The sequence below is a fragment of the Macaca nemestrina genome, chromosome 10, assembly GCF_043159975.1.
Source record: "Macaca nemestrina isolate mMacNem1 chromosome 10, mMacNem.hap1, whole genome shotgun sequence".
Classification (NCBI taxonomy): Eukaryota; Metazoa; Chordata; class Mammalia; order Primates; family Cercopithecidae; genus Macaca; species Macaca nemestrina.
Window position 1 is genome coordinate 65,225,891 of NC_092134.1, and position 27,736 is coordinate 65,253,626.

At 36.6% G+C, this 27,736-nt stretch overlaps 1 protein-coding gene across 1 annotated transcript; it reads left to right on the plus strand.

Moving 5' to 3' along the window:
* On the plus strand, positions 1-27,736 carry LOC105473415 (interleukin 26). Its single transcript, XM_011727228.2, has 5 exons — positions 1-171; positions 257-313; positions 469-603; positions 27,002-27,067; positions 27,154-27,736. Exons 1-5 carry the CDS (start codon positions 1-3, stop codon positions 27,238-27,240), a joined length of 516 nt encoding a protein of 171 aa, XP_011725530.2. The 3' UTR covers positions 27,241-27,736.

Below are 27,736 nucleotides of genomic sequence, written 5' to 3' on the forward strand. Positions count from 1 at the left end.
ATGCTGGTGAATTGCATTTTGAGGTGTTGGTTGCTGTCAGTCACTCTGTCTCTTGCTATTGCCAAGCACAGGCAATCTTCCTTCACCAAAACTTGTCACCCAAGGGGAACACTGTCCCAAGCTGTTGACGCTCTCTATATCAAAGCAGCATGGCTCAAAGCAACGATTCCAGTAAGTATTAGGCTCTGCTTAAAATGATGACCTCAAGGACGTTTGCAATCTTGGATACAACTTATTTCTCTTCGTTTTATTGTAGGAAGACCGCATAAAAAATATACGACTATTAAAAAAGAAAACAAAAAAGCAATTTATGGTAAGTCAGAAAGTCTTTTTTACATTTCCACTTATTTGATGTTTATTTCCCCCTTCATTTAAATTTTTTTCGGAGAGTAATTAAGTAATGATCACGGGGACATTAAAAAAAGATTCATAATTTACCATACGGAATTTCTCGTATCTTATTTTTAGAAAAACTGCCGATTTCAAGAACAGCTTCTGTCCTTCTTCATGGAAGATGTTTTTGGTCAATTGCAATTCCAAGGTTGCAAGAAAATACGCTTTGTGGAGGACTTTCATAGCCTTAGGCAGAAGCTGAGCCACTGTGTAAGTATACACAAAAAATACTGTGCATTTGATCCTAGAAACCTATTTAGAAGTCAGCATGTAAGAATCTGTCTACACACCAAGGGGTGAGTAGAACGAGCTTTGTAATTGTTGGCTTGTAGTTCAAATGGAGAGGTCATCACCAGGGAAATAGCATCAAATAACTGTACATTACTCAGTATGCTGCTATTTATTAGTTCTTAAAGAATGGCTGATAAAACACACTGAAGAGAGCTAAAATAACATGAAATGGTTTTCAAATAAATACTTTAAAATCATTCTCTCATTATGTGATTCCCAAGTAATTAATTCATCCATTTAATATTTCTTGAGTACCAACTTTGTGCCAAACACTATTCTAAGTCTCTCTTTTCCTCCCTCCCTTCCTTCCTTCCCTCCTTCCCTCCTTCCTTCCTTTCTTCCTTCCTCTCTCCCTCCCTTCCCCTCCCCTTTGTCTTCCTCCCCCCTCCCTCCCTCCCTCTCTGTTTCCTTCTTTCCTTCCTTTTCTTTCTCTCTCTCTCCTTCCTTCTTTCCCATAATAAAGAGAACTTTCTGATGCCCTTTTTATTATCTTCTTTAAAAAATAGTTGTGCCCCCTTTAAGGTATAATCTCAGTAAAAACTTAAAAAGGGATAGACACGCCTTCTTTGGTACCTAAATTATTCGATGCCTCAGTGTGGTCACTGTCATAGCAAGCAGTGGAGAATTAAATAAGAAGGTAAACGTGATCACATTTCTATGAAAACTTCCACAGCAATAAAGACCAGTGCAGAAAACAAAACAAAACAAAAACACTGAGCCAGAATCTGTGTAATGTTAGTTGAGTTGCCTCTGTGGGGAATATTGAAGCTTTTCTGTGCCCTTAGTTGGGGTCCAAGTATGGTTTCTCCAGCCTCCTGCAGTTGTAGCTTGCAGATGGTACAAAGGTGGGGTGGGGAGCCTTATTGCAATCCTTGGGAAGCCAGTTGGAAAGGAGCTCTCTGTCCTGGGCATCATGGTCACTGAGACTTAAACACTGGGCCATTAGAGGGGGGTGTTTATTTTTTTAAGAGTTAAGATGTCTTCTTCTTGTGGTCAACTAAAGTGCTCAGTAACCCAAATTTCAGCCCAGAGTACATGAGGCATTTTATGAGTGTGAGTTGATCAGCTAGGTTAAAAAACAAGCAAACGAACGAAAAGCAACAAATTTAAGTTCTCTATTTCTTCGGCTAGTTTGTGTTTGTTATATCCTTACTCAGGTTTGGATTGCATGGTTTTTCATAAACTCTCATATTTTATTAAAACTACAACAATGACAAAAAAATTACAAACTGATACCTCTTTGCAAAACAGGAAGAATTCTCTGGGCCAGTTCCCTTGCCTGAAATTTTGTTCTGTGCTTAACCTGTAAGATTACCTTATGAAGAAAGTACATATGTAACTATACATAGTCTCTTAAATTTAAATTGCATTGTCAAATCCTTGCCTGATACAGCACAGAGTGTCTGGTTCCCCAGAACCCCTAAATCCACCTCAGGTTTTCACTACTTAGCTGGTTTTGTTGGCCCAAATAGCTAGAGAACACATAGCGACAGTTATAACCTAAAACGAACAATACTGCAGATGAAAAGCTTAGGAAACCTAGATATGTCCAGGAGCTCTGGTTTTTCTTGGTTTGTTTCCGGGGAAATTTTTCCTAAAGGGGTTGGGACAGTGTGGCGTCGCTCTGGTCGGGTGTTGCTGCTTACCAAAGGGTCTGGCTCCCTCCTGTGGCCAAATACGAACACATCATCTCATCAATCTCGCCAGGCTACACGTAACTCCGGGCTTGCTTTCTTCCCTCCTCCCACCTCAAGCCCATCAGGGTCAGCATCAGTTAATTCGTCTTACAAGCTGTGAAGTTTATGCCCTGGGGTAAAGCAAGCTCCCCTGTGAAACATAAAGCGGCAGGATTGGCCTGAGCATTAGAAAGGCTCTGCAGACATTGATTTAGGGAAAAAGGTAACTGGCCTGAAGTCTCATCTTTCAGCCAAACATAATTTTATATTTCTGGCAACAGAAGCTGGTATCTGTCTGTTTAATACAAATTAACTGAGCATCTACTGGATGAAGTTCTGAATTAGTGGTTGGGAGAGGGTTTAGCAGACAGAAGTTATAAAACATGAAGTAAACAACATTAATTTATGATATTTTCTTAATAAAAATGGACACTAAATGTAATCAGTGTATAAATGGTCAACCTATTGAAACTAATTATACTTGCTGTATTTCCCCTGCAGTCCGTACTATTGAGGTTGTTGTGGGGAAAATAAGTAAAACAAAGCTCAGGGGATTCAGAGTAGTAGTGGTCAAGTCACAAGTGGTCAAGTCCCTTCTTGAAAGGGGGGCCTCTGAGAGGGGGCCTTCGGTTCTGCAGGCTCCGAGCTTTAGAAAGCTTTCTGCAGAAACTTGACATGTTTTAAAACTGATCCAAGGCTTCCTCCACGATCAGGAGACAAGAGGAAATGGCCCATTCTGTTTCCTGGACGTGGTACTCTGGGATAATGCTTAGGTTCGTATGATGCTACAGGCTCAATAGGATTTTGAGGGGTTGATTGAGCAGTGAAAGATGTGTTGGTAGTGCTGCTCCAGAGTTAAATGCTATCTGTGTTCTGAACAGCTGATTTACACACAATTTTAGCACACAGCCTACTTGCTTAATGTGTGCACTTAATATTTGAAATTATGCCAACGATAAAACATTGGTTTGTGTTCTTCTGAAAGTTCCCCCTACCCACCAAACCTTGGAAATAATATTAAAAAAGCAAAACATATGATATCAATTGCTTTAAATCATTTGAAGAATCCAATGATTATGTATTTTGTATCTTAATACATTAAAGGTAATAGTAAGGATTACTACAGCTCTTTATACATTGTTAGCTTGTGCATGCGATTTTTAAATGCTTTTATCTGCGTACATGTTTTATTTCTGTTGACAATTTTTAATGGATACCAGAGTTATTAAAAGGTGCACACTCTGCTAAAGTTGCAAGGACATTTTAATTTGTGATGATAACTTTTTTTCAGATAATGATATTTTACCAAATAGGATATGACTCTTGTTGGATTTGTTGATTACATGCTGAATTAGGTGAAAATTTTCACATATCAAGAGCAAAGTACTAAATTATTCCTTTAAAAATTACAGTAGCCTTCCCTGGTAGGGTTAATAGGAGTATTTGGGTTGGGGAAATATTGCAATTCCAATGATGGAATACTTATGTACTATATTACCAAATCTCATTACCTTGGAATATAACCTGGATTATATTTGAGTTATCCTTGGCGGGTGTTGTTTTGTATCACCAGAAAGAAAAACTTAAAGATGAACTCTGGTATAACCCGGAACTAGATACTGGATCACATGTCAGCTAGAGATGATCAATGTCTATTTCACTTGCAGTTCATTGACATGGAACTTTATGATTACTTGCTACGGATAACAGTACAACTCTTTTGACATTCATATCACCAGCCCACTATTGAACATTTCTAGGTTTTAGATAATTCAAAATACAGATATAAAAATGAAATGCTCATGGTGAGCAACTGGTCCTATCCACCTCCTTTCCATTTATTCTTTTTTATTCCTGTTCATAGGCAACATTGTGTCACTCATTACCATTTGATAAAGGTAATGAAATAAATAATTGCCACATTCTGAGGGTATGGGTTTGCACTTGATGGATATTCATCAAATGGCTGAGACAATGTGCTTTCCTTCCTTTTCCTTCCTTCATTCCTTTCTTTTTCCTCCCACCTCATTCCTCCTTTCCTTTAATATACTTACAAAAACAGTCCATGTGCCTGCTCCAGAACAATTGCCAAATGATGAATTTGTCAATGACCAAGTTGTTGAATTAGTATTTTCTTTTATTTATTTAGTTTTAGTTGACTGGCTTTGTTTTGTCTTCATAAGAAAGAAGCTTTCGTGTTAAGGACTGTTGTGTTTATCTCTGTTCCTAATTCCTACTTTTGGAAATAAAGATCAAGTAGCAGGGAGAGGGGAGACTTGAGGACATAAGAATCGTAAGATCGGAATGTTTTTGAGCATGCAGAATTCTTATGACTACATTTAACATTAATATATTTGTAATACAGGGGAGAATATATAAGAATTTGGCCGAGTATGGTAGCTTACGCCTATAATCCCAGCACTTTGGGAGGCCGAGATGGGTGGATCACCTGAGGTCAGGAGTTCGAGACCAACCTGACCAACATGGCAAAACCCCATCTCAACAAAAAATACAAAAATTAGCCGGGCACAGTTGCGCATGCCTGCAGTCCCAGCTACTCGGGAGGCTGAGACGGGAGAGTCTCTTGAACCCAGGAGGTGGAGGTTGCACTGAGCCAAGATTGTACCACTGCACTCCAACCTGGATGACAGAGCAAGACTCTGTCTTAAAAAACAAAAAAACAAACAAAATTCTCCATAGTCCAGAACACATTTGAATGTATGTACCAATTTTGGTGTTAGAGGGAGGCTAAGTGCTAACTGTAAGAAGTACTCCCCCAATTTTGTTGGATTTATATTTTAAAACTTTATTTCTCACCTACTTAAAAGTCTGGGTTTTTTAGATGGTGACACATTTCTCCACATTATGAATCAAGGTCCAGACTCGTTCCACATTGCAGCCTGTGTCATCTCCTAAGCCTTCTGCATTCGGTCAGTGGAAGAGGGATGAGACTAGTAAGAAGACTTGTCAGCTTCTTAGAGGTCTTGTTTCCCAAATCACACATTCATTCTGCTCACATTCCATTGCAAGAACTCATCACATAGCCACAAGTAACTGCAAGGAATCATGGGAAATGTAGTTTAGTTTATGGTTTGGGAGAAGAGGAAATCAATTTTGGCCTACAGCTAGCAGTCCTGCCATAAATATTTAAGAATTCTTTAATAATATATTATTTATGACCAGGGCCACTCTTAGCTTATAGAGTACCTTTGCACAAAGGAGAAAAAGGGATATAGCCTTGCAGGAGCAAGGTACAGTGAATACAGCACTCTTAAGCAGGGTATTCATGTGCAAGGCATGCCTTGCGCAATGGTACAGGATGACCCTGCTTATAACTTGTCAACGAATGATTTCTTCTTATAAATATATTCTTCTCATGAATAAGAAGAGAATTCAGACAGAGGAAAACTGAACTTACCCTATAATGGTATTATAAAGACAAAATAAAAATGGAAATAACTAAAACTAATGGGTTAAAAGAAACAAGTACATTTTGTAAACTGGTTGGGTAGCGTATTAGTCAGGGTTCTCTAGAAGGACAGAACTAATGGGGTAGATATATATATAAAGGGAGTTTATTAGGGAGTATTGACTCACATGATCACAAGGTGGGGTCTCACAACTGGACGTCTGCAAGCTGAGGAGCAAGGAAGCCAGTTCAAGTACCAAAGCTGAAGAACTTGGAGTCTGATGTTCGAGGGCAGAAAGCATCCAGCATGGGAGAAAGATGCAGGCTGGAAGGCTAACCCAGTCTAGTCTTTTCACATCCTTCTGCCTGCTTTTATTTTGGCCGCTCTGGCAGCTGATTAGAGGGTGCCCACCCAGATTAAGAGTGAGTCTGCCTTTCCCAGTCCACTGACTCAAATGTTAATCTCCTTTGGCAACACCCTCACAGACACACCCAGAAACAATACTTTGCGTCGATTCAGTCCAATCAAGTTGACACTCAATTAACCATCACAGGTAGTGAATTGACTTTTGGCAAACTGTTCTACAGCAGTTTGGCCTAATTCTATATTTGATGGCCACTGTGCTAGGTGCTGGGGTAAAAAAGGCAAGTGTGATTTGGTCCAGGCTCTCCAAACTCTTTTTGGATGGGAGAAGTAAAGAAAAAATTCAATGAATCATAAAATGCAAAATGTATGAGTGCTTACAGTTTTCTGTCGGAAGAAGTCACTGTGGAAGCCGAAAGGAAGAAGTAGTTAATTCTGTCTGCTGCAGGGATAGGGGTACATGTGGCGTGAAACTCGAAAGAGTGTTATTAAAGGAGCTTAATTTCCAGGGGAATGGCATAGGAAGAAGCCTGATTAAAGGTTTGGTGGTATAAAACAACATGCCATATTCAGGAAGCTGTAAGTAATTCAGTATGGATGTAAAGGGGCTTGTGGACCATTAAGAGAAGGTAGGTTGGTCAGATTTTAGCCAGGGGATATTATTAGGGTCAGGTAAAGGAGGGTCTGGTGAGACTGGCTAAGGAGTTTGGATTTTATCCTGAGGATAATGGAAAGCCCTTAAAAGGCATGGCATGATCAAATACACAATGTTTTAGAAAGAACTCTGGTGATTGTATAGGGATGTAGGTAGAGGTGACGCTCAAGACAGAGGAAACCGTGAGATGAGACTTGCAATAATGTGCTGAAGTGGTGGCACACCAATGTCATAGGCAAGAGTGAGGAGAGCCTGAGGGAGAGAGGAAAGCCCAAGATGAGTCCAAGATTTCTACCTGGGGGCTGGCTGTGTGCGTGCTGGTGCCATTCACTGAGAACACAGTAGAAAGCTTGCAGGAGGGTTAATAGACCTGCTAAAAGTTTGAGGAGTCCCATGCAAAAGTGTAATTACAACAGTAGCATGTAGCTCTTTGTATATATTTTGTGTATGTTTAAAGTGTATTGATGTATCTATAGATATATTGAGGTATAATTGACATATATATATATATATATATATATATTTTTTTTTTTTTTTTTTGAGACAGAGTCTCACTCTGTCATCCAGGCTGGAGTGCAGTGGCACCACCTTGGCTCACTGTGACCTCCACCTCCCGGGTTCAAACAGTTCTTGTGCCTCAGCCTTCCGAGTAGCTGGGACTATAGGCGGGTACCACCACACCTGGTTAATTTTTGTATTTTTAGTAGAGATGGGGTTTTACTATGTTGGCGAGGCTGGTCTTGAACTCCTGACCTCAAGTGATACATCTGCCTTGGTCTCTCAAAGTGCTGGGATTACAGGCGTGAGCCACTATGTCCAGTCTTCTAATTGATGTACAATTAACTGAGCATATTTAAAGTGTAAAATTTGAAGGCTTTAACATATGTATACACTTGTGAAACCAACACCACAACTAAGATAATAAACATATCCTATCACTTTAATGTAAATTGTATTATTATATGTGCTATACTCTTTTTTTTTTTCTTTGATCTGGCTTCTTTCACCTAGCTAGTCACCCATAATTATTTTGAGATTCATTGGTATTTTTGCAAGTATCCATCATGTGTTTCTGTTTAGTTGTCAAGTAGCCTCCCATTGTAACGATACGCCACAATTTCTTTATTCACCTATTGATGGGCATTTGCTTCCTCCTCTCCCAGCTGCTATGAATATTCATGCATAAGTCTCTGGAGAAATATTTTCATTTCTCTTGGATAAATACCTAGGAGTGGAAAGTTCTGATTATAGATTAGGTATATGTTTAACTTTGTAAGAAACTGCCAACTGTTTCCCACAGTGGTTTTTATCATTCTATGTTTCTAGCAGTAACGTATGAGAGTTCAAAGTGCCCATTTTTTTTTTTTTTTTGCTCTCACTTGATAAGATCAGTGTTTAAAATGTTAGCCAGTCTAGTTGAAGAGCAGTGTTACGGCACTGTGTTTTCAATCTGCATTTCCACAATAATTAATGATGTTGAGCCTCTTTTGATTATTTACTACACAATAGCTTCTTTGATAAAATGCCTGTTCAAATAGTGTGCCCTCCTTTTTAAAATTGGATTGATTCGTTTCTTATTATAGAGTTTTGAGTATGTGAGTGTGTTTTACAATATATTCTTGATACAAGTCCTTTATCAGAGATATAATTGGTAAATATTTTATCAGATATCTGTGACACCTTCTCATTATCTTAGTGTCTTTTGAAGAGATTTTACATTTTATGAAGTACCGTATAATAGTTTTTTCTTTAATGGACCATATTTTGGTGCCATATTGAAGAAATCTTTGTTTAACACAAAGGTCATGAAGAAATTTTACTTGTTTTTATTCGGAAGTTTCCTAATTTTAAATATCACATTTAGGTCACTGCCTTTTTAACACATCTATTGACAGGATTGTGTTTTTTGGATAATTGAAACTATGAATTACATTGATTTTCAAAGTTAAACCAACCTTGCCTTTCTGGGATGCACTCTACTTGGCAATAATGTATTATTTCTTTCATATATCACTAGATTTAATTTGCTAAAACTTTGTTTAAAAACTTTGCATCTATGTACGTGAGATGTTAGTCTACAGTTTTCTTGTAATATCTATGTCACTTGGATACCAGCATAATCCTGGCCTCATAAAGTGGAAAAGTGTTCACCTTTTCAATTTTCGGAAAGTGTCAGTATAGACATTTTTTTTTTTTTCTTAAATGTTTGGCAAGATTTAGCAGTGAAGCCATTTTTGTTTAGAGTTTTCTTTGTGGGAAGATTTTAAACTACATACTCTATTTTTTAGTAGATGCAAGGTTATTTATTCAGATTATCTATTTCTTCCTGAATGAACCTGGGTAGTTTCTGTCTTTCAATGATTTTGTTCATCTCATCAAATTTGCAAAATTTATAGCCAGATAATTTTTCATGATATTTCCTTAATATGCTTTTAATATCTGCATAGTATAGGATGATATCACTTCCCTTATTCCTGATATTGGTAATTTTTGTCTTTATTTTTTCTTTCTCATGGGTCTGGCTAAAAATTTATCAACTTTATTGATTTCTCAAAGAACCAGTTTTTAGTTTCATTGATTTTTCTTTATTACTTTTCTGTTTTTTATTTCCGTGATTTTTATTCTGAACATTATTATTCATTTTCTTCTATTAAATTTATATTTAGTCTGCTCTTTCTAGTTTCTTAAGATAGAAATTTGGGTCGTTAACTTGAAATTTTTTTTTCTTTAGGTGGAAGCTGAGATTATTAATTTGTGATTTTCTAACTTTTTATTATAGGAGTTCAGACCTATAAATTTCCCTCTAAGTACTTCTTTAGTTACATTTCACAATCCTTGCTATGTTGTGCTTTCATGTTTATTTGCTTTAAATTACTTGCTAATTTCCCTTTTGATTTTTTATTTTATATATGGGTTACTTCGAAGAGTGTTACTTAGTTTCTATATGTGGGAATTTTTCTAGATACTTTTCTAATTTTGATTTCTAATTTTATATTATTTTGGCCACAGACCATACTTTGTATGACTTGAATCCCTTTATATTTGCTGATCCATGTTTCATAACCCAGAATTTGGTCTATTTTGGTAAATATTCTATGTATATTTGAAAAGAATATGTACTCTGCCGTTGTTGGGCTGAGTATTTTATACATTTCTATTAGATTTAGTTGTGACAGCTTTTTACTTTTTCTCTCTCTTTATTAACTTTTTTCTACTTATTTTATCAATTATTGGTATCTCCGGCATTAATTGTGAACTTCTGTTTCTTCTTGAAGTTCTATCAGATTTTACTTCTTGTATTTTGAAGTTCTGTTATTAGGTACACAAATGTTTATGATTGTTATATTCTCTTGATGAAATGACACATTTATCATTATAAAATTACCCTTATTGTCCCCAATAATATTCTTTGTCCTGAAACCCACTTCTTTTTTGATGCTGATAGAATCACTCCAGTTTTCTTTTGATTAATGTTAGTGTGCTATGTCTTTTTCCATCCTTTTACTCATAACATATTTGTGCTTTTTATTTTTCTCATTATTACTTGTTTTAAGCAATTTGATTATGATGTGAATTGGTGCAGTTTTCTTCATGTTTCTTGTGCTTGGAGTTGATTGGAAATCTTGTGTTTGTGAGTATATTGTTTTCATCAAATTTGAAATTGTTCAGCTATTATTTATTCAAAAATTTTTTTCTGTATCTCCTTCTGTCTCTTCTCCTCTTGGAATGCTAATTACACATATATTAGCCCATTTGTAGTTGTGCCACAACTCACTGATTCTGTGGGTTGTTTTTTCCCAGTGTTTTTCTGTGTCTCATTGTGAATAGTTTCTATTGCTACATCTTCAAGATCACTAATCATTTCTTTTGTAGTGCCTATCTGTTAGTCCCATTCAGAATATTTTTCACCTCATACTTTGTAGTTTTTATCTCTAGAAGTTTGAATTGAGTTTTTTTAGTATTTTCCATTGCTCTATTTAACATGATCAGTCTTTAACTTCTAGAACATATGGAATAGAGTTATAGCAACTTTTAAAATATCCTTATCGATTAATTGTAACATTTGTGTCCACTCTGGGTTGGTTTCAGTTGACTGATTTGTCCTCCATTATGGGTCATATTTTACAGCATCTTTGCATGGCTGGTAATTTTGATAAAATGTCAAATATTATGAATTTTACGCTGTTGGATCCTAGACATTTTTTTTTTTTTAGTAGTGAAAAAAATTTTTTTTTAAATTTATTTATTATTATTATACTTTAAGTTCTAGGGTACATGTGCATAACGTGCAGGTTTGTTACATATGTATACTTGTGCCATGTTGGTGTGCTGCACCCATCAACTCGTCAGCACCCATCAACTCGTCATTTACATCAGACATTTTTATATTCCTGTACATATTCTTGAGTTTTCTTCTGGGACACAGCTAAATTACTTGCAAACAGTTTTATCTTTTCAGATCTTGTTTTTTAAACTTTGTTAGGCAGGACCAAAGTACTGTTTAGTCTAGTGCTAATTTTGCCCCTCATTGAAGCAACACATTTCTGTAAACTCTACCGTATTTCCTATGATTTTGCTTTCTTTTTTCTCTTTTCCTTCTCTTCTTCCTCCTTGTTGAAATTTATTTGTTCAGGACATTCGGCTGTTTGTCTTACAGAGTTTCTCATAGTCTGTATTTTCTGACTGCATTTTCATAGTGTCATTTAATATATTCTCCTCTTTACTTACCATAAATTAACAATTATACAGAGAGACTTGATCAGATTTAGCTTGATGGTTTAGCTAGAACACTTTATAGGGAGCATTGTCTACTTTCATTGGGGCACATGATATATTATCTTTATTTTTATGATGATAACAGCCACCAACAATTATTGTCTAGATCCGTCAATTCATAAGGCACTACAAAATAGTAATTTTAAATTCTATTTTATCTTCTTTACTCATAAGCTGGGATAATTCAATAAATAGAATCTACTCCTATTTGGATGTTCGGAGGAACTTGCCACATAAGAAAGCCAGCGTAAATACTTAATTATCTTTCTTTATTTACTAGTTTTCAATCTAAGGGGTTGGTTTTCTGATTTTCTCCCATAATGACCAATGAATTATTAATTTTGTTGTCATTTTCTCTGTTTCATTATTAACTCATGAACTGAAATTATTTCTTATTTTTGTGAAACTTAATCTGATTTCTCTAAGGTGCCTGCCTTTTGGGCTTCCTTGCAAGTCTGTTTTCTTGAGCCACTCTTAAGATAAAACACCATGGCAAATTATCATGATAGACTCCAAGGACTGGAATTCCCAGTACCACTGTATTTGGACATCCTCTCATTGTTTCTGATAACATTCTAAGCATTTTGCAGCACCTAATAAAATATATTTTCCAATTAGTTTGATTTGGGTAATTCAGATGGTATAATTGTTGAAAAAATAAGTTATATGTAATGTAAACTTCTTTATGTTTATACTCTTTTCTAGTCATAATATTTGGAAAATTGTATATGTAAGAAGACATTTTAGAGAGTCTTATAGAACTCAAATACTCTCAGACTTGAAAGAGAATTTAGCAGTCACCTCGTTGGATTCATAAAATAATTTACCTAATTGCTAGTGATCAAAATGGAAATGAAAATAATTTCTGTTAGTTTTTAAGATTTCATCATCTACTTTAATTAACATTTTGAGAGCCTGAACAGTAATTGGTATTTAGAGAGACACATTTCTTCATGTTGATTGCATGTCATTAATTTTAAAGTCTGGCAAGAATTGGCAAACAGAATATTGTGTTTTCATTTTTTGTAGGCTGTTTAATAAGTAACTTGTATCATCAATTGCAACTAGCTTATCAACATATAAAATATTACCAATTATTCATCATTCATTCAATTTTAAATTTTACAATTTAAAATTGTAAAAATTGCAGTTAGTTGAACTGATAAAACAAGAGTGAGACCAATCCTGTCTTATTCTTTCATCAACTGCAAAGTCTAAATAATAGTAGCCTCATCTTAAGGTTATTGGGAGAATTAAGTACCTAGCATGTAGTAGTTCTGCAAAATTGTTAGTGCTTCCCTTATTGCTTTTCATGCAGAGAACATTAATTTTTGTCCAATTACATTTTCTCAACAATTTACAAAGGAGTGGTTCTCTTAAGTAATCAAATACATTTTAGTGCTTAATATTAGTATTATATTGTATAATTTGTATAATTTATAGTAGTAGCTTATTTATTTATTTTCTGAGACGGAGTCTTGCTCTGTTATCAGGTCTGGAGAGCAGTGGCGCGATCTCGGCTCACTGCAACCTCCACCTCCTGGGTTCAAGCGATTCTGCCTCAGCCTCCTGCGTAGTTGGGACTGCAGGTGTAGGTCACCACGCCTGGCTAATTTTTTGTATTTTAGTAGAGATGGAGTTTCACCATGTTGGCCAGGATGGTCTCGATCTTCTGACCTTGTGATCTGTCCACCTTGGCCTCCCAAAGTGCTGGGATTACAGGCGTGAGCCACCATGCCTGGTCAGTAGTAGTTTAATTTAAAGATAAATAGTCTGGGCATGGTGACTCATGCCTGTAATCCCAGCACTTTGGGGGGCCGAGGTGGGCAGATCACTTGAGGCCAGAAGTTTGAGGCCAGCTTGGCCAACATACTGAAACCCTGTCTCTACTAAAAATAAAAATAAAAATAAAAAAATTACCTAGATGTGGTGGTATATGCCTATAATCCCAGCTACTCAGGAGACTGAGGCATAAGAATTGCTTGAACCCAGGAGGCTGAGATTTCAGTGCGTCAAGATTGCACCACTGCTCTCCAGCCTCAGCAACAGAGAGAGATTCTGTCTCAAAAAAAAAAAAAAAAAAAAAGATAAATTATGAGTAATTGGTTTTAATTTTGGTAAAGGTGTTTTCTAATTATGTTATTGAATTGTTTTGCTGACAGATTCATTTCTTGGTTAATGATATATAATTTCTCGGTCAAAATTGTGAGGCATGAAAAATGACACAGAAAAAGCAAGCTGGCTTCACTGTCCCTTCTTCTACCTCCTGAAAACCAAAACCAAATACACAGCACTGTGATTATCATCAACAATATCCCAGAACGGTAATATATGAGGATAAGACAGTTCCTGAGGCCTCAGAGAAGTGAAAACATTTTGGGCAGATAGTAACAGAATTGGAATTTTACATCCACCATGCCCTTCCCCCCATTTGCCGGGCACCAAGCATAGGGAAAATTTTCTCCCAACTCACTATTACTACATTGGAAAACCTGGGATTGAGGTGGACAGTCAGCTTCCCCAACATCTTGAGTTCCTTGGTAGAATACCCACACCTGCCTCAACACAAAGCCAAAATGTGTGTGTGTTGGGGATGTAGTTAAAGTGTAGCTTTTAAAAGTTTTTCCTTTGTTTGTTTCTAGTCCCTTTTTATTTTGATCAAAGATAAGTTGTCCTCTGTTTGGAATAACTTGTTATATTTATAAGAGGGTTTTTGTAAGCCTCCTGGTAACCACAAAGCAAAAACTATAATAAATGCACTAAAAATTAAAAGCAACGAAATAAAACATACTGCCAAAGAAAATAACCACAGAAGAAGAAAGAAGAGAGGAGTTAAAAACAAAACAAAACAAAACAACAACAACAACCAGAAAACAAGTAACAAAATGTCAGTAGTAAGTTTTTACCTATCATTGATAACATTGAATGTAAGTGGACTAAATTTTCTTATTAAATGACAGAGTGGCTGAATGGATAAAGAAACAAGACCAAACAATATACTGCCTACAGGAAACTTGCTTCACCTATAAAGGTTCACACAGACTGAAAATTAAGGAGCGGATAAAAGATATTCCAAGCAAATAGAAACCAAAAAAGAGCAGGACTAGCTATCCTTTTAGCAGACAGACTACAAGCCAAAGTCTCTAAAAAGAGGCAAAGAAAGTCACTATATAGTGATAAAGAGGTCAATTCAGCTAGAGGATATAACAATTATAAATATCTATGCATGCAACCTAAGAGCACCCCAGTATATAAAGCAAGCATTAATAGATCTAAAAGGAGAGCTAGACTGCAATACAATAATAGCAGAGGACTTCAACACTCCACGCTCAGTAATGGACAGATCATTTAGGCAGAAAATGAATTAAGAAACATTGAAGTTAAACTACACATTAGACCAAATGGGCCTATGTGACATTCACAGGATAATTCACCCAACTGCTACAGAATACACATGCTTTTCATCAGCACATGGAACATTATCTAGAAAGACCATATTTTAGGCTGTCAAACAAGTGTCAGCACATTCAAAAAGTCATAATTATATCAAGCATATTTTCTGACCACAGTGGAATAAAACTAGAAATAAACAACAGGAGGAATCTTGGAAACTACAAAAACACATGGAAATTAAACAATATGCTCCTGAACAATCAATGGGTTAGTAAATAAATTAAGATGGAAATTTAAAAATGTCTTAAAATAAATAAAAGTGGAAACACAATATACCAAAATCTATGGGATATAGCAAAAGCAGTCCTAAGAGGGAAGTTTATAGCAGTAAATGCTTACCTCAAAAAAGTAGAAAGACTTCGAATAAACAACCTAATAATGTATCTCAAGGAACTGGGAAAGTAAGAACAAACCAAATTTAGTAGAAGGAAATAACTAATAAATGTCAGAGCTGAAACAAATGAAATTGAGCCTACAAAAACAATAGGAAAGTGCAATAAAATAAAAAGTTGGTTTTTTTTGAAAAGATAAACAGCGGACACTTAGCTAAGAAAAGAAGAGAAAACACAAAATAAAATCAGAGATGAAAAAAGAGACATAACAACTGATGCCACAGAAATACAAATAACTATTACAGAATATTAGAGCAATTATATGTAAACAAATTGGAAAACCTAGAAGAAATGGATAAATTACCAGACACGTGCAACCTGTCAAGATTAAACCATGAAGAAAGAAAACCTGAACAAACCAATAATGAGTAACAAGATTGAAGCTGTAACAAAAGTCTTCTATTAAAGAAAAGCCCAGGGCCAAATGGATTCAGTGTTGAGTTCTACCAAACATTTAATTCCAATTCTACTCAAACCCTTAAAATATTTAAGAGAAGAGCATATTTCCAAACTCATTCTGTGAGGCCAGTTGTACCTTGATATAAATCAGATAAGGACACAACAAAAAAGAGAAAACTACAGGCCAATGTTTCTAATGAAAACAAACACACAAATCCTCACAAAAATATTAGGAAACCAAATTCAACAACACATTTAAAAGATCATCAACCAGGTCAGGTGGGATGCATCCCAGGGATGCAAGGATGGCTCAACATGTGCAAATCAATAAATGATACATGGACAGAACCAAGAACAAAACCATATGATCATTTCAATAGATATTGAAAAAGCATTCAATTACATTTACATCCCTTTATGATAAAAACCCTTAACAGACTAGATATAGAAGGCACATACCTCAAAACAATAAAGGCCATATGTAATGAGCTAACATCATACTGAATGGAGAAAAATTGAAAGCCTTTCCTCTATGATCTGGAACAGGACAAGTTTGACCACTTTCACCACTTTTATTCAACATAACACTGGAAGTCCTAGCCACAACAAATAGTCAGGAGAAGGAAATAAAAGGCATTCAATTTGAAAAGGAACCTTTTTCATAGATGACGTGATCTTATATTCAAAATATCCTAAGACTCCACCAAAACTGTTAGAACTGATAAAAAAAATTCAGTAAAGTTGCAGGATACAAAATCAAGTTACAAAAATCAATAGCATTTATGCATGCAAACAGTGAACAATATAAAAAAATAAAAAAGCAAACCCATTTACATTAGCTACAAAAATATAAGATACCTAGGAATAAATTTAACCAAGGAAGTGAAGGATCTCTATAAGAAAAACTATAAAACACTGATGAAATTGTGTATAAAACAATGAAATTGAAGAGGACACACACACAAAACATGGATATTCCATGCTCCTTCACTGAAAGAAAAATACTGTTAAAATATCAATACTACCCAAAACTATCTACAGATTAAATGCAATTTCTATCAAGATACTCCTAGCATTCTTCACAGAAATAGAAAAACATGCTAAAATTTACATGGAACCACAAAACCACAAAAGACTCCCCCCCAAAGCCAAAGAAATACTGAGCAAAAAGAACAAAGCTGGAAGCATCACACTACCTGACTTCAAAGCATACTGCAAAGCTATAGTAAGCAGAAGAACATGGTACTGACATTAAAAACAAAAAACAGACCAATAGAAAAGAATAGTGAACCCAGAAATAAATCCATACATTTATAGCCAACTCATATTTTGACAAAGATGCCAAGAATATACATTGGGGGAAAGAACAGTCTCTTCAATAAATGATGCTGGGAAAACTGGATAACCATATGCAGAAAAATCAAACTAGACTCCTGTCTCTCACAATATAGAAAAATCAAATCAAAATGGATTGGAACCCAATATAAGACCTAACACTATGAAACTATTGGAAGAAAACTTGGGGAAACACTTCATGTTGGTCCGGGCAGAGATTTTTTTTGAGTTAAGTCATCAAAAGCACAGACAACCAAAGAAAAAAATAGACAAATGGGATTATGTGAAGCTAAAAATCTTCTGCACAGCAAAGGAAACAATTGACAAAGTGAGAAGGCAACCTACAGAATGGGAAAGAATATTTGCAACTATCCATCTGACAAGGGACTAATCAGAATATATGAGGAACTCAGAGAACTCAATAGCAAAAAGGAAATAATCTGATTTAAAAATGGGAAAAAGATCTGAATAGACATACAAATGACCAACTGGCATATCAAAATACTCAATATCACTAATCAGAGAAATGCAAATCAAAACCACAATGAGATACCATCTCACCCCAGTTAGAATGCCTTTAACTTAAAAGGCAGTAGTGATGCTGGGAAGGAGGTAGAGAAAGGGGAACCCTGGCACACTGTTGGTGGGAATGTAAACTAGTACAGCCACTACGGAAAACAGAATGGAAGCTCCTCAAAAAACTGAAGGTATAACTACCATGTGATCCAGCAATCCCACTACTGGATATATATCCTGAAGAGAGGAAAGCAATTTCTTGAAGAGATAACCTGCACTCAAGTGTTTATTCAGCACTCTCCACAGTAGCCAACATATGGAATCAATCTAAGTGCTCATCAGTGGATGAATGGATAAAGAAAATGTGGTATAATGAAAGAAATGAGATTCCGTCATTTGCAGCAACATGGATGGAACAGAGGTTTTTATGTTAAGTGAAGTAAGCCAGGCATAGAAAGACAACAATTTCCTGTTCTCACCCATTTGTGGGAGCTAATGAAGTGGATTTCATGAAGACAGTGAATAGATTGAGTGTAAGCAGAGCCTGGGAGAGGTAGGGGTGTGGCAAGATGAAGAAAGGTTGATTAATGGGCTCAAAAATACAGTGGGAGGAAGTTATCCTGATTTAATGATAATACATTATATGAATGCATCAGAATGTCACATGTACCCTGAAAATATTTATATCTATTATGTCTCAATAAAAAACTATGGGGTGCAGCTCTATTGCTGAGTTAGGAATTTAATGCACATGCTAAATTGTGTGAAGTAATTCTGATGAATGATAATAACACTGAAAAATGTAAAAGCCTGCACTAATGTTTTTCTACTATGGTATCTATTTGTATTTAAAGTATTAAAAAACTCTTTCTAATTATTTTCTATGGTTGCAACATGAAGAAATGTCTTACACGGGTTTAAGATTATTCTAGGTAAGCTCGCTTATCTACATCAGATGATCTTTGTAGTTACAGAGAATACAGAAATCGGATAATGATGTTTTGTAAACTTTTCTATTCAATGTCTACTGAGTTGTTGGATATTTGTCTTTTTATTAAAATTAAATGTCTGATTATGCATTTGGTTTCACAGAGAGACACTTGGCTAATAGTTCAGTCACTCTTTTCTCCTTTCATGAAAACTTGCTTGTAAATATAATCATGCTTTCTTCAAATTATGCTAATTTTGTTATTTTCTTTCAAAGTTTCCTATAAACCTTTCTGGTGTCAGTAGTTTTGTGTTGGTGTCCTAGTGCTTGTGCTTTTTTTTTTTTTTTTTTTTTTTTTTTTTTTTGCCAAACCGATGTTTGTTTATTTAGTCTGTTTTTAAAACACTACACTGGCATAATTTTCTCAAGTATGGCTTTAAAAGCACTTCAGATAATATTTGTAGGACCCCATGTGAACAACTGTGCAAAAAGTCAGCGAATAAGATTTGCTTAAGAGTCTACAGTAAAACAATAAAATTAAGTTTAGTCTTTAATCTCTTATCTATCACTCTTATCTATCATTTGTATTTTGGAGAAGAAAAACTTTCAAGAAACCAAGGCTGTGGTCAGAGTAGAAACCATCTTAGCCATTAAGGTCAACTAAAAAACAAACAAAAAGCAACAAGAAGGGTGGTTATGATCCAGTCTGAAGTTGTATATTGAGGTCTATAAAAATGAAGGTCTTACGTATGGTTTTTCACTTACCCTCTGACTGTATATTTATAATATGATAGAGCATAATATAATAAAATCCTTTTTGTCAAGAGAGGATTTGAGGCCATTCTCTGTGAGAATGCAGACTGGGCAGTTAATTCTCTGAGGAACTGTGACATATGTGGCTGTCCACTCATAACCCACCATCTCCTTTCCTCAAATTATTAGTGTTGGGGGAAAAGCTGAGTGCTGGGAGAAGCTGAGGCAGGGGCTTGCATGTCTGACATAATGTGAAAGAGTCTTGGAACTTGTCCGGGGTCCACAGTCTAAAACCCCTCATGGCCTTTGGAACACCAAGCTCTGTGCAAAAGAGTGGCAGGCTACCCTGTGGCACCATAATCTAAGCCCATGGCATAAAACCCGTTGTGGCTTGGCTAGAATCCAGGGCTCAGGGCATTAAAACCCCTCGTGGCCACTGGAATGTGTCTAGACTTGCTGGCTCCTTGCTCCTTGCTCTCCCAGGATCGATTGTATCTTGAGTTGAAAGAACCTGCTCTCCATTATCTCAAGTAGCAGAGCATATGCTAAACCGTCACAGCTGTAAATAATATGTTTAATGCAATGCTCCCTTTCAACCCCACATTCTCACCACCTGTTTCTTTGTTTGATCACCAATAAATAGTCTGGGATTCCAGAGCTCAGGGCCTTCACAGCCTCCATACTCGTGTTGGTCACCTGGACCTACTTTCTCTCTCAAACTGTCTTTTCTCATTCCTTTGACTCCGCTGGACTTCGTTGCCCCCACGACCTGGAGTTGGGTCTGATTACCCCAACAATCGGTGGAGGTTTTCCATTTTTGCTTTAGCCATCATGTGCAATACAAATTTGTATGATTTTTTTGAACATATAAGGAAATTGGAAAAACAAACTAAGGATTGTATTGCTTGTTTATCTGATTGTTTTAGACAAAGTTATAAGGCTCACTAATGTCTAGGCCACGCTTCAAATTTTTAAGAAACAAGTGGGCTTGTGGACCCTGAGGCAGTAAGTTGATGCTTGCATTTTATTTGTTGATTGATTTATTCAGCAAAGGTTTATTATTTAGTATTTGCTGAGCATTATTCCAGATACAGGGGACTCAACAGAAATTGACAGACAATATTTCTGTCCTCATAGAGCTCATTGAAAATGCTGGCTGAGTGTGGTGGCTCACACCTGTAATCCCAGCACTTTGGGAGGCAGAAGCGGGTGGATCACTTGATGTCAGGAGTTCAAGACCAGCCTGGCCAACATGGTGAAACTCCATCTTTACTAAAATACAAAATTAGCCAGGCGTGGTGGTAGATGCCTGTAATCCCAGGTACTTGGGAGGCTGAGGCAGGAGTATTGCTTGAATCCAAGGTTGCAGTGAGCCGAGATTGTGCCATAGCACTTCTAGCATGGGCAACAAGAGCGAAACTACATCTCAAAAAAGAAAGAAAGAAAGAAAAAAGAAAGAAAATGCTTTCTGCCCATCTTGGCTAGTCTCAAGTTGTGCTTGGTCCTGCAAAGAGAGCACATAGGAGGATGTGCTGCAGCAGAGGTGGAGGTTGGGGGCCATAACTTGGATTTAGTGTGGGGTTTTCAGCTGAGACCTGAAGGGTATTTAAATTGTCTCTGCACTCTATAGCCTTTGAACACCTTGCTTCCCTGCCTACTCATCTCTTCTTCCTGTTTTTTCCACTCATCTTTCAAGACACAAGTCACTTTTTTTCTTCTAGAAGACTTCAGGGGTTGCCTCTCCTCCGTCTCCTGGAGAAGTCATGTTTTTGTTTTAATCACATCTATTTGTCGCATAGAATTGTCATTGTGCATCAATCACCCTGTCTCTTGGTAGATTGTGAGGCATCAAGTGTACCCTGGGGTGATTTTCATGCAGGGTAATTTTATACATTAAATATAGGTTTGAACTGCATAGGTCAACTTATGTGTGGTTTTTTTTTTTCCAATAAATAGGTTTGAACTGCATAGGTCAACTTACATGTGGTTATTTTTTTCAATATATACATTAGACAGTTCTTTGGAGATTTATAACAATTTGACAAACTTGCGGATGAAACATCTAGCCTAGAATATGGAAAAAATTAAGAAAAACATACGTCATTAATGCATAAAATATATGTAGTTACTATTTTATCATTTGCTACCATGAAGTACCCACAAATCTATTATAGTTAAAATGTATCAAAAGCTATACACACAAACACTTACAGATCATACATGGAGGCATTTGGTTTGTAAACAAAGGTAAAGATACAATATTAAAGCATCTGGCAACTGGGAACTTGTCTGCTGCCTTTTGGTTGGTAGAAACTGCTTCTACCAACCAATGTGTGCAAATTACATGTAAATTTGCACTGTAGAGACAAACTGCTCACATGAAGATAATTAGCTGCAGAAATTACTTGTGGTAACACTGTACTACTATAATTCTGTAGCCACCTCCTGTTGCTATTGTAGTGAGCTCAAGTGTTGTGAATATCCACTTAAAATGTTGTGTGATGTTAATTATCTTCATGTGAGCAATTTGTCAGTACAGTAAATTGCCCATTGCAGTAAAAAGTGGTCTCTTGTGTATTTTTCACTGTGTTTTGTGCAATATCATAAATCTTGAATAATACCAAGGATTCCACACAAAGTGCCACTGGTGATGCTGGAAGTGCTCCCAAGAAGTAGAGAAAAGTCATGACATTACAAGAAAAAGTTGAATTGCTTGATATGTACCACAGAGTGAGGTCTGCAGCTGAGGTTGCCTGACAAATCCAGGATAAGGACTATTGTGAAAAAAGAAAAGGAAATTTCTGAATCCGCCACTACAGCTACACCAGCAGGTGTGAAAACCTTGCACTTTTCCAGAAACACCTTTTAAAAAATCTCCTATTGAAAATGCGGTTTTCACGTGGGTGTAGGACTGCTAAAAGAAAGGCGTGACTATAGACTCTGACACGATTCAAGAAAAAGTGAAGTCATTATATGACAATTTAAAGCAACAGAAAGATGAAGGAGCTACAGCTGTAGAATTTAATGCCCGCAAAGGATGGTTTGAAAATTTAGAAAGACATTTGGCTTAAAAAACTGTCAACATAACAAGAAAAGCAGTTTCTACCAACCAAGAGGCAGCAGACAAGTTCCCAGATGCCATTAAAACAATCACTGGGAAGGAAGGATATCTGCCTGAACAGGTTTTTAATGTTAGATGCAAGTGTCCTATTCTGGAAAACAATGCTACAGTCATTTATCAGTAAAGAAGTGAGCACCAGGATTTTGAGGCAGGAAGGAATAGGCTAACTTTACTGTTTTGTGCAAATGCAGTCAGGTTTATGATCAGGACTGCCCTTATTTATAAAGCCGCTAACCTCTGAGCCTTGAAGGGAAGAGATAAACACCAGCTGCTAGTCTTTCTATTGTACAGCACAAAGGCCCAGACAATGAGAACATTTTTTATGGATTGGTTCCATTGGTGCTTTGTCCCTGAGGTCAGGAAGTACCTTGCCAGTAAGCAACTGCCTTTTAAAGTTTTTTTTTTGATATTGGGCAATGCTCCTGGCCCCCCAGAACCCCATGAATTCAACACAGAAGGCACTGAAGTAATCTACTTGCCCCCATACACAACATCTCTAATTCAGCCTCTAGATCAAGGGATCATAAGGACCTTTTAGGCTCATTACATGTGGTATTCTACAAAAAGGATTGTCAACATTATGGAAGAGAACACCAATGGAGGGAACATCATCAAAGTTTAGATTACACTACTGAAGATGCTATCATTGCTATAGAAAAAACCACGAAACTCATCAAGCCTGAAACAATTCCTGCTGGAGAAAAGTGTGTTCAGATGTTGTACATAACTTCATAGAATTTACAACAGAACCAATAAAAGAAATCACAAAATAGATTGTGGATGTGGCAAAAAGATGGTGGGGTGGGGGCGGGTTGAAGATATCAAGATAAGGAAGGATCTTGGAGAAATTCAAGAGCTAGTAGACACTGCACCATAGGAATTAGCAGAAGATGACTTGATGGAGACGAGAGTTTCTGAACCAGTGCCAGATGATGAGGAAGAAGACATAGAAGAAACAATGACAGAAAACAAACTGGCATAGACAATTGGCAGAACGGTTCCGATTATCTGAGAGTGGTTTTAACCTCTTTTATGGCATGAACTTTCTATGACACAAGGACTGAAACTAAAGCAAATGGTGGAAGAAGGGTTAGTACTGTATAGAAAGATTTTTGGAGAAATGAAAAAAGTCAGACAGAAATTACTATGTATTTCTTTAAAGTTACACCAAGTGTGCCTGCCTCTCCTGCCTCCCCTTCCACTTCCTCCACCTCTTTTACTTCTGCCATCCCTGCGATAGAAAGACCAACCCCCCCTCTTCCTCCATCTCCTTAGTTTGCTCAACATGAAGATGGCAAGGATGAAGACATTTACGATGGTCCACTTCCACTTAGTGAATAGTAAATATATTTCCTCTTCCTTGTGATTTTCTTAGTTACATTGTCTTTTCTCCAGCTTATTTCATTATAAAAATACAGTATCTACCTATCTATCTATCTATCTATCTATCTATCTATCTATCTATGATCTTTCTCACAAAATATGTGTTAATTGATTAATGTTATCAATAAGGCTTCCGGTCAACTGTAGGCTATTAGTAGTTTAATTTGAGGGGAGTCTAATGTTATATGCAGGTTTTTAACTTCACTGGGGGGGGGGGGGGTCAGTGCACCTAACGTTACCCTGCATTGTTCAACGGTAAATCATTCATTGTCAACTGTAAATCAGTGCTATATGGCAGAGCCATTGCTGTATGCTTAGCCTATAGTAAGTATGTGATAAATATGTTGACTTAATAATAATGAATATTTCCTATGACATGATTATCTCACATTTTTCTTTGAGCTGATTTCTAGTTATTCTAGCCCTACCAATAAATTGCCTCTGGTCTAGATCATGTCAGCTTCTGTTGAGTTTGTCAAATCGTTCAGCCATTCTTATGATAAAACTGCTAACCCTTTTATCACACATTCTAATTTCAGTCACTGCAACTAGACTCAAAAATATGAAGAAAAGGAAATCATTCTTTTAATAAATACCTCTTTCCAAGCAAAGCAATCTGAATTACCGCAGTAAAATCTGCTATCCTACTGGACCTGTGGACACATTTACAACAGTATAAAGAAAATGGGAACTCCGTAGGTCAGATCGTTACTAGGGGTCACTCATAGTAAACAGTGCTCAAGGCATCAGGAAGTATCCCTTCAACCAGAGTGTAGTTATAGTGGCAACCCTGGCACTGTTAGTTTTTTTCTTTTTTAGTTGAACAGTGTTTTCCTCCTTTTTGACTCTCATTACTCTTCCTAGAGTAGCATGTGCCTTTGGTGTGAGTGAGGGACAAAATTTCTCTGGCAGTTCCCATCTGCTGTGGGATGCGTTGCACATCCAAGTTCCCTGGGCAGAACACACAGTTGACAGGAATGCCTTAGTTTTATTTAACTTCTGTAGTGTCCAGAATGTGGTTGGTTCTTTGGTCTCTCACCTTCAGTGTTAAATCTTTAAATCCTAACACATGATTTTAGAAACATGAGGATTTTAGAAACACGAGGAACTACTTTTAAAAAGGATTCTATGCGTTAAATATTAGGATGAAGTTTTACTGAGCGTTCACAGACACACTAATGACAGATTAGAACATTCCACTCACCCCAGAGAAAGAACCCCATGTTGTACAGTTCAGTGCAAATGTAACATGAAATACACCTAGAGAGCATTCTGAAGTCAGGGCTCCTATCACAGTGAGGTCTAACCCTGTGTTCGTGAATCCTGCAAACTGTGCCTTAAGCTGAGCAGTCTGTGTCTGTGTCTGCGGCCCCTCGATCACAGCATTCTGCTGTTCCTAATCATGAAAGCCCCGTTCACAGGAAGAGTCTCTTCCCTCCTACCAGGGTCTGACCTGAAGGTAGCATCCCCATTTGGGCAGAGCCATAAAACCATTGCCAACATTAACACCTCTGAAGAGACCTGTTCGTTGGCCAGGTCTTATTCATTTTATGAATATTCAATGTTTTATTCATTTTAACAGATATTATCATTTAGCCATTTTCATTTCAAGCATTTGAACAAAGCGTTGTCTTTATTGATATGACATTCTTTTGTCAGGAGGACATTTAGAGACTAAATGTTATCATTTAGCCACTTCCATTTCATGAGTTTTAACTCTTATCTTTAACTGTTAGATAGTGACACTATTTTGTCACTAGCATAGGACTTCCTGTGGGATGTTAGGTGAGTGACTTAGCTACCTGGGCCTTGGCCTCCCTTCCTGCAAAGTGCAAACAATCGGCCTATTCAATCTCGTTGGTCTATTCCAGTACTAAAAGTTTTACGAGTAAAAACTAAGTAGATAAATTAGGCATTTTCATGTTTCCTTTCTTTTCTTTTAATAGTCCTATAGAAATTTGTGAGAGAATAGAGTAGGATATTAACTTTCTTCTGTTTGACGCCCAGGTGATTCCTGTGCTCAGACAGGGTTTGAGAATTCACTTGTACAAAGCGGACTGGTAGTTTCCCCTGGCCAGCCAGGCTACAAGCCAGCTGCTCAAGATACTAGCCTGCTGCTTCTCCTAATTTAGAAACTAATATTAATGTCCTGGGTGCCTTCCCCTTGTAGTCTACACTGAACATTGTTCTGTGCTTTGTACATGACAGGCAGAGTGATTTTTTAAAAGGTAAATGTTTTTTCTTGTCATTCTCACGTCTTTCATGCTTCCCACATTTCTCTTGCTTAATTGCTCCAGCCATGCTTGCTTGCTTTCTTTCAGTTTCTGGAAGGCACTGAGCTATCTTGCCTCAGAGGAGTATATTTTCCTCTGCCTGAGTTACTCTCTTGTGTCTCCTCCCCAACTGCCTCTCTCCTTTCCTCAGTTTCTCATATAGCCTGTGCCTTCCCATTTCTGATATCTCAACTTAAACGTTGATATGGTTTGGCTCTGTGTCCCCACCCAAATCTCATCTCAAATTGTGATCCTCACATGTGGAGGGAGGGACCTGATGGGAGGCGATTGGATCATGGGGGAAGTTTCCCTTGTGCTATTCTCATGACAGTAAATGAATTCTCACGAGATCTGATGGTTTAAAAGTGTGGCACTTCCCCCTTTGCTGCTCTCCTGCCGCCATGTAAGATGTACTTTGGTTTCCCTTCACCTTCTGCCGTGATTGTAAGTTTCCTGAGGCCTCCCTAGCCATGCAGAACTGTGAGTCAATTAAACTTCTTTTCTTTATAAATTACCCAGTCTCAGGTAGTTATTTACAGCAGTGTGAAAATGGGCTAATACAAATGTTATTTTTCCAAGGAGCCCTCCTTGACCACCCAATCGAAGGTAGGTGGTTCCTATAAATCCCTATCATAGAGCTTTGAGAGTTGCTAACATAGCTTTAATTGTAATTTGTAGATTTTTATTTTTTGTTTTATTTATCATCTGCTTTCCTATGAAACTTTAAGCTCTGTGAGGGAAAAGATCATGCATTATTTATTTTGCCAGTGCATATCTATTGCTCAGCACATAATACCTGCTCTATGAATATTTGTTGAATGAATGAAACAGTATCATTAATGCCTCTTCAACAATATTATCTGTACTTACTGTTGATTTCTTAGATTTCCTGTGCTTCATCAGCTAGAGAGATGAAATCCATTACCAGGATGAAAAGAATATTTTATAGGGTAAGAATTCTAAATCTTTATATTAAAACACTTTGTTTTTCAAAATATGAAAAATTTCTTCTCTTATATCTGTACTTTATCTGCAGATTGGAAACAAAGGAATCTACAAAGCCATCAGTGAACTGGATATTCTTCTTTCCTGGATTAAAAAATTCTTGGAAAGCAGTCAGTAAACCACAGCCAAGTGCATTGATTTTATAGTTATTTTGAAATACAATGAGAATTGCTAGAAATATGTTTATAACAGTCTGTTTCTTTTAAAAACTTTTTAACATATTACTGACAGCATGTTAGGTGGTTCAGAATAGACAAGAAGGATTTAGTGTAATAAAGTTTTGGAGATAAGTTGTCACTAATTTGCACATTTTCTGTGTTTTCAAATAATGTTTCCATTCTGAACATGTTTTGTTATTCACAAGTACATTGTGTCAACTTAATTTAAAGTATATAACCTGAATTAACTCATGTAATATTTATGTGTGTCGGGGGGTGGGTGATGTGGGAGGTGAAGGGGAGTGACAGATTTCTGGAATGCAATATAATGTTATTGAGACTTAAATAGATGTTATGTATATGAATGTCTATTTAAGGGTTTGAAAATTATTAATTATGCCCAGTGTGAACTTAGTGCTTAACAAATTTTGATTTTAATTAAATAAATTGTGTTTC

Bases quoted from the DNA above. Each gene is read 5' to 3' on its own strand.
- LOC105473415 (XM_011727228.2), top strand. From the start codon at position 1: ATGCTGGTGAATTGCATTTTGAGGTGTTGGTTGCTGTCAGTCACTCTG. The intron at 172-256 runs GTAAGTATTAGG...GTTTTATTGTAG, and splicing joins GGCTCAAAGCAACGATTCCA to GAAGACCGCATAAAAAATAT. The intron at 604-27,001 runs GTAAGTATACAC...TTGATTTCTTAG, and splicing joins GGCAGAAGCTGAGCCACTGT to ATTTCCTGTGCTTCATCAGC.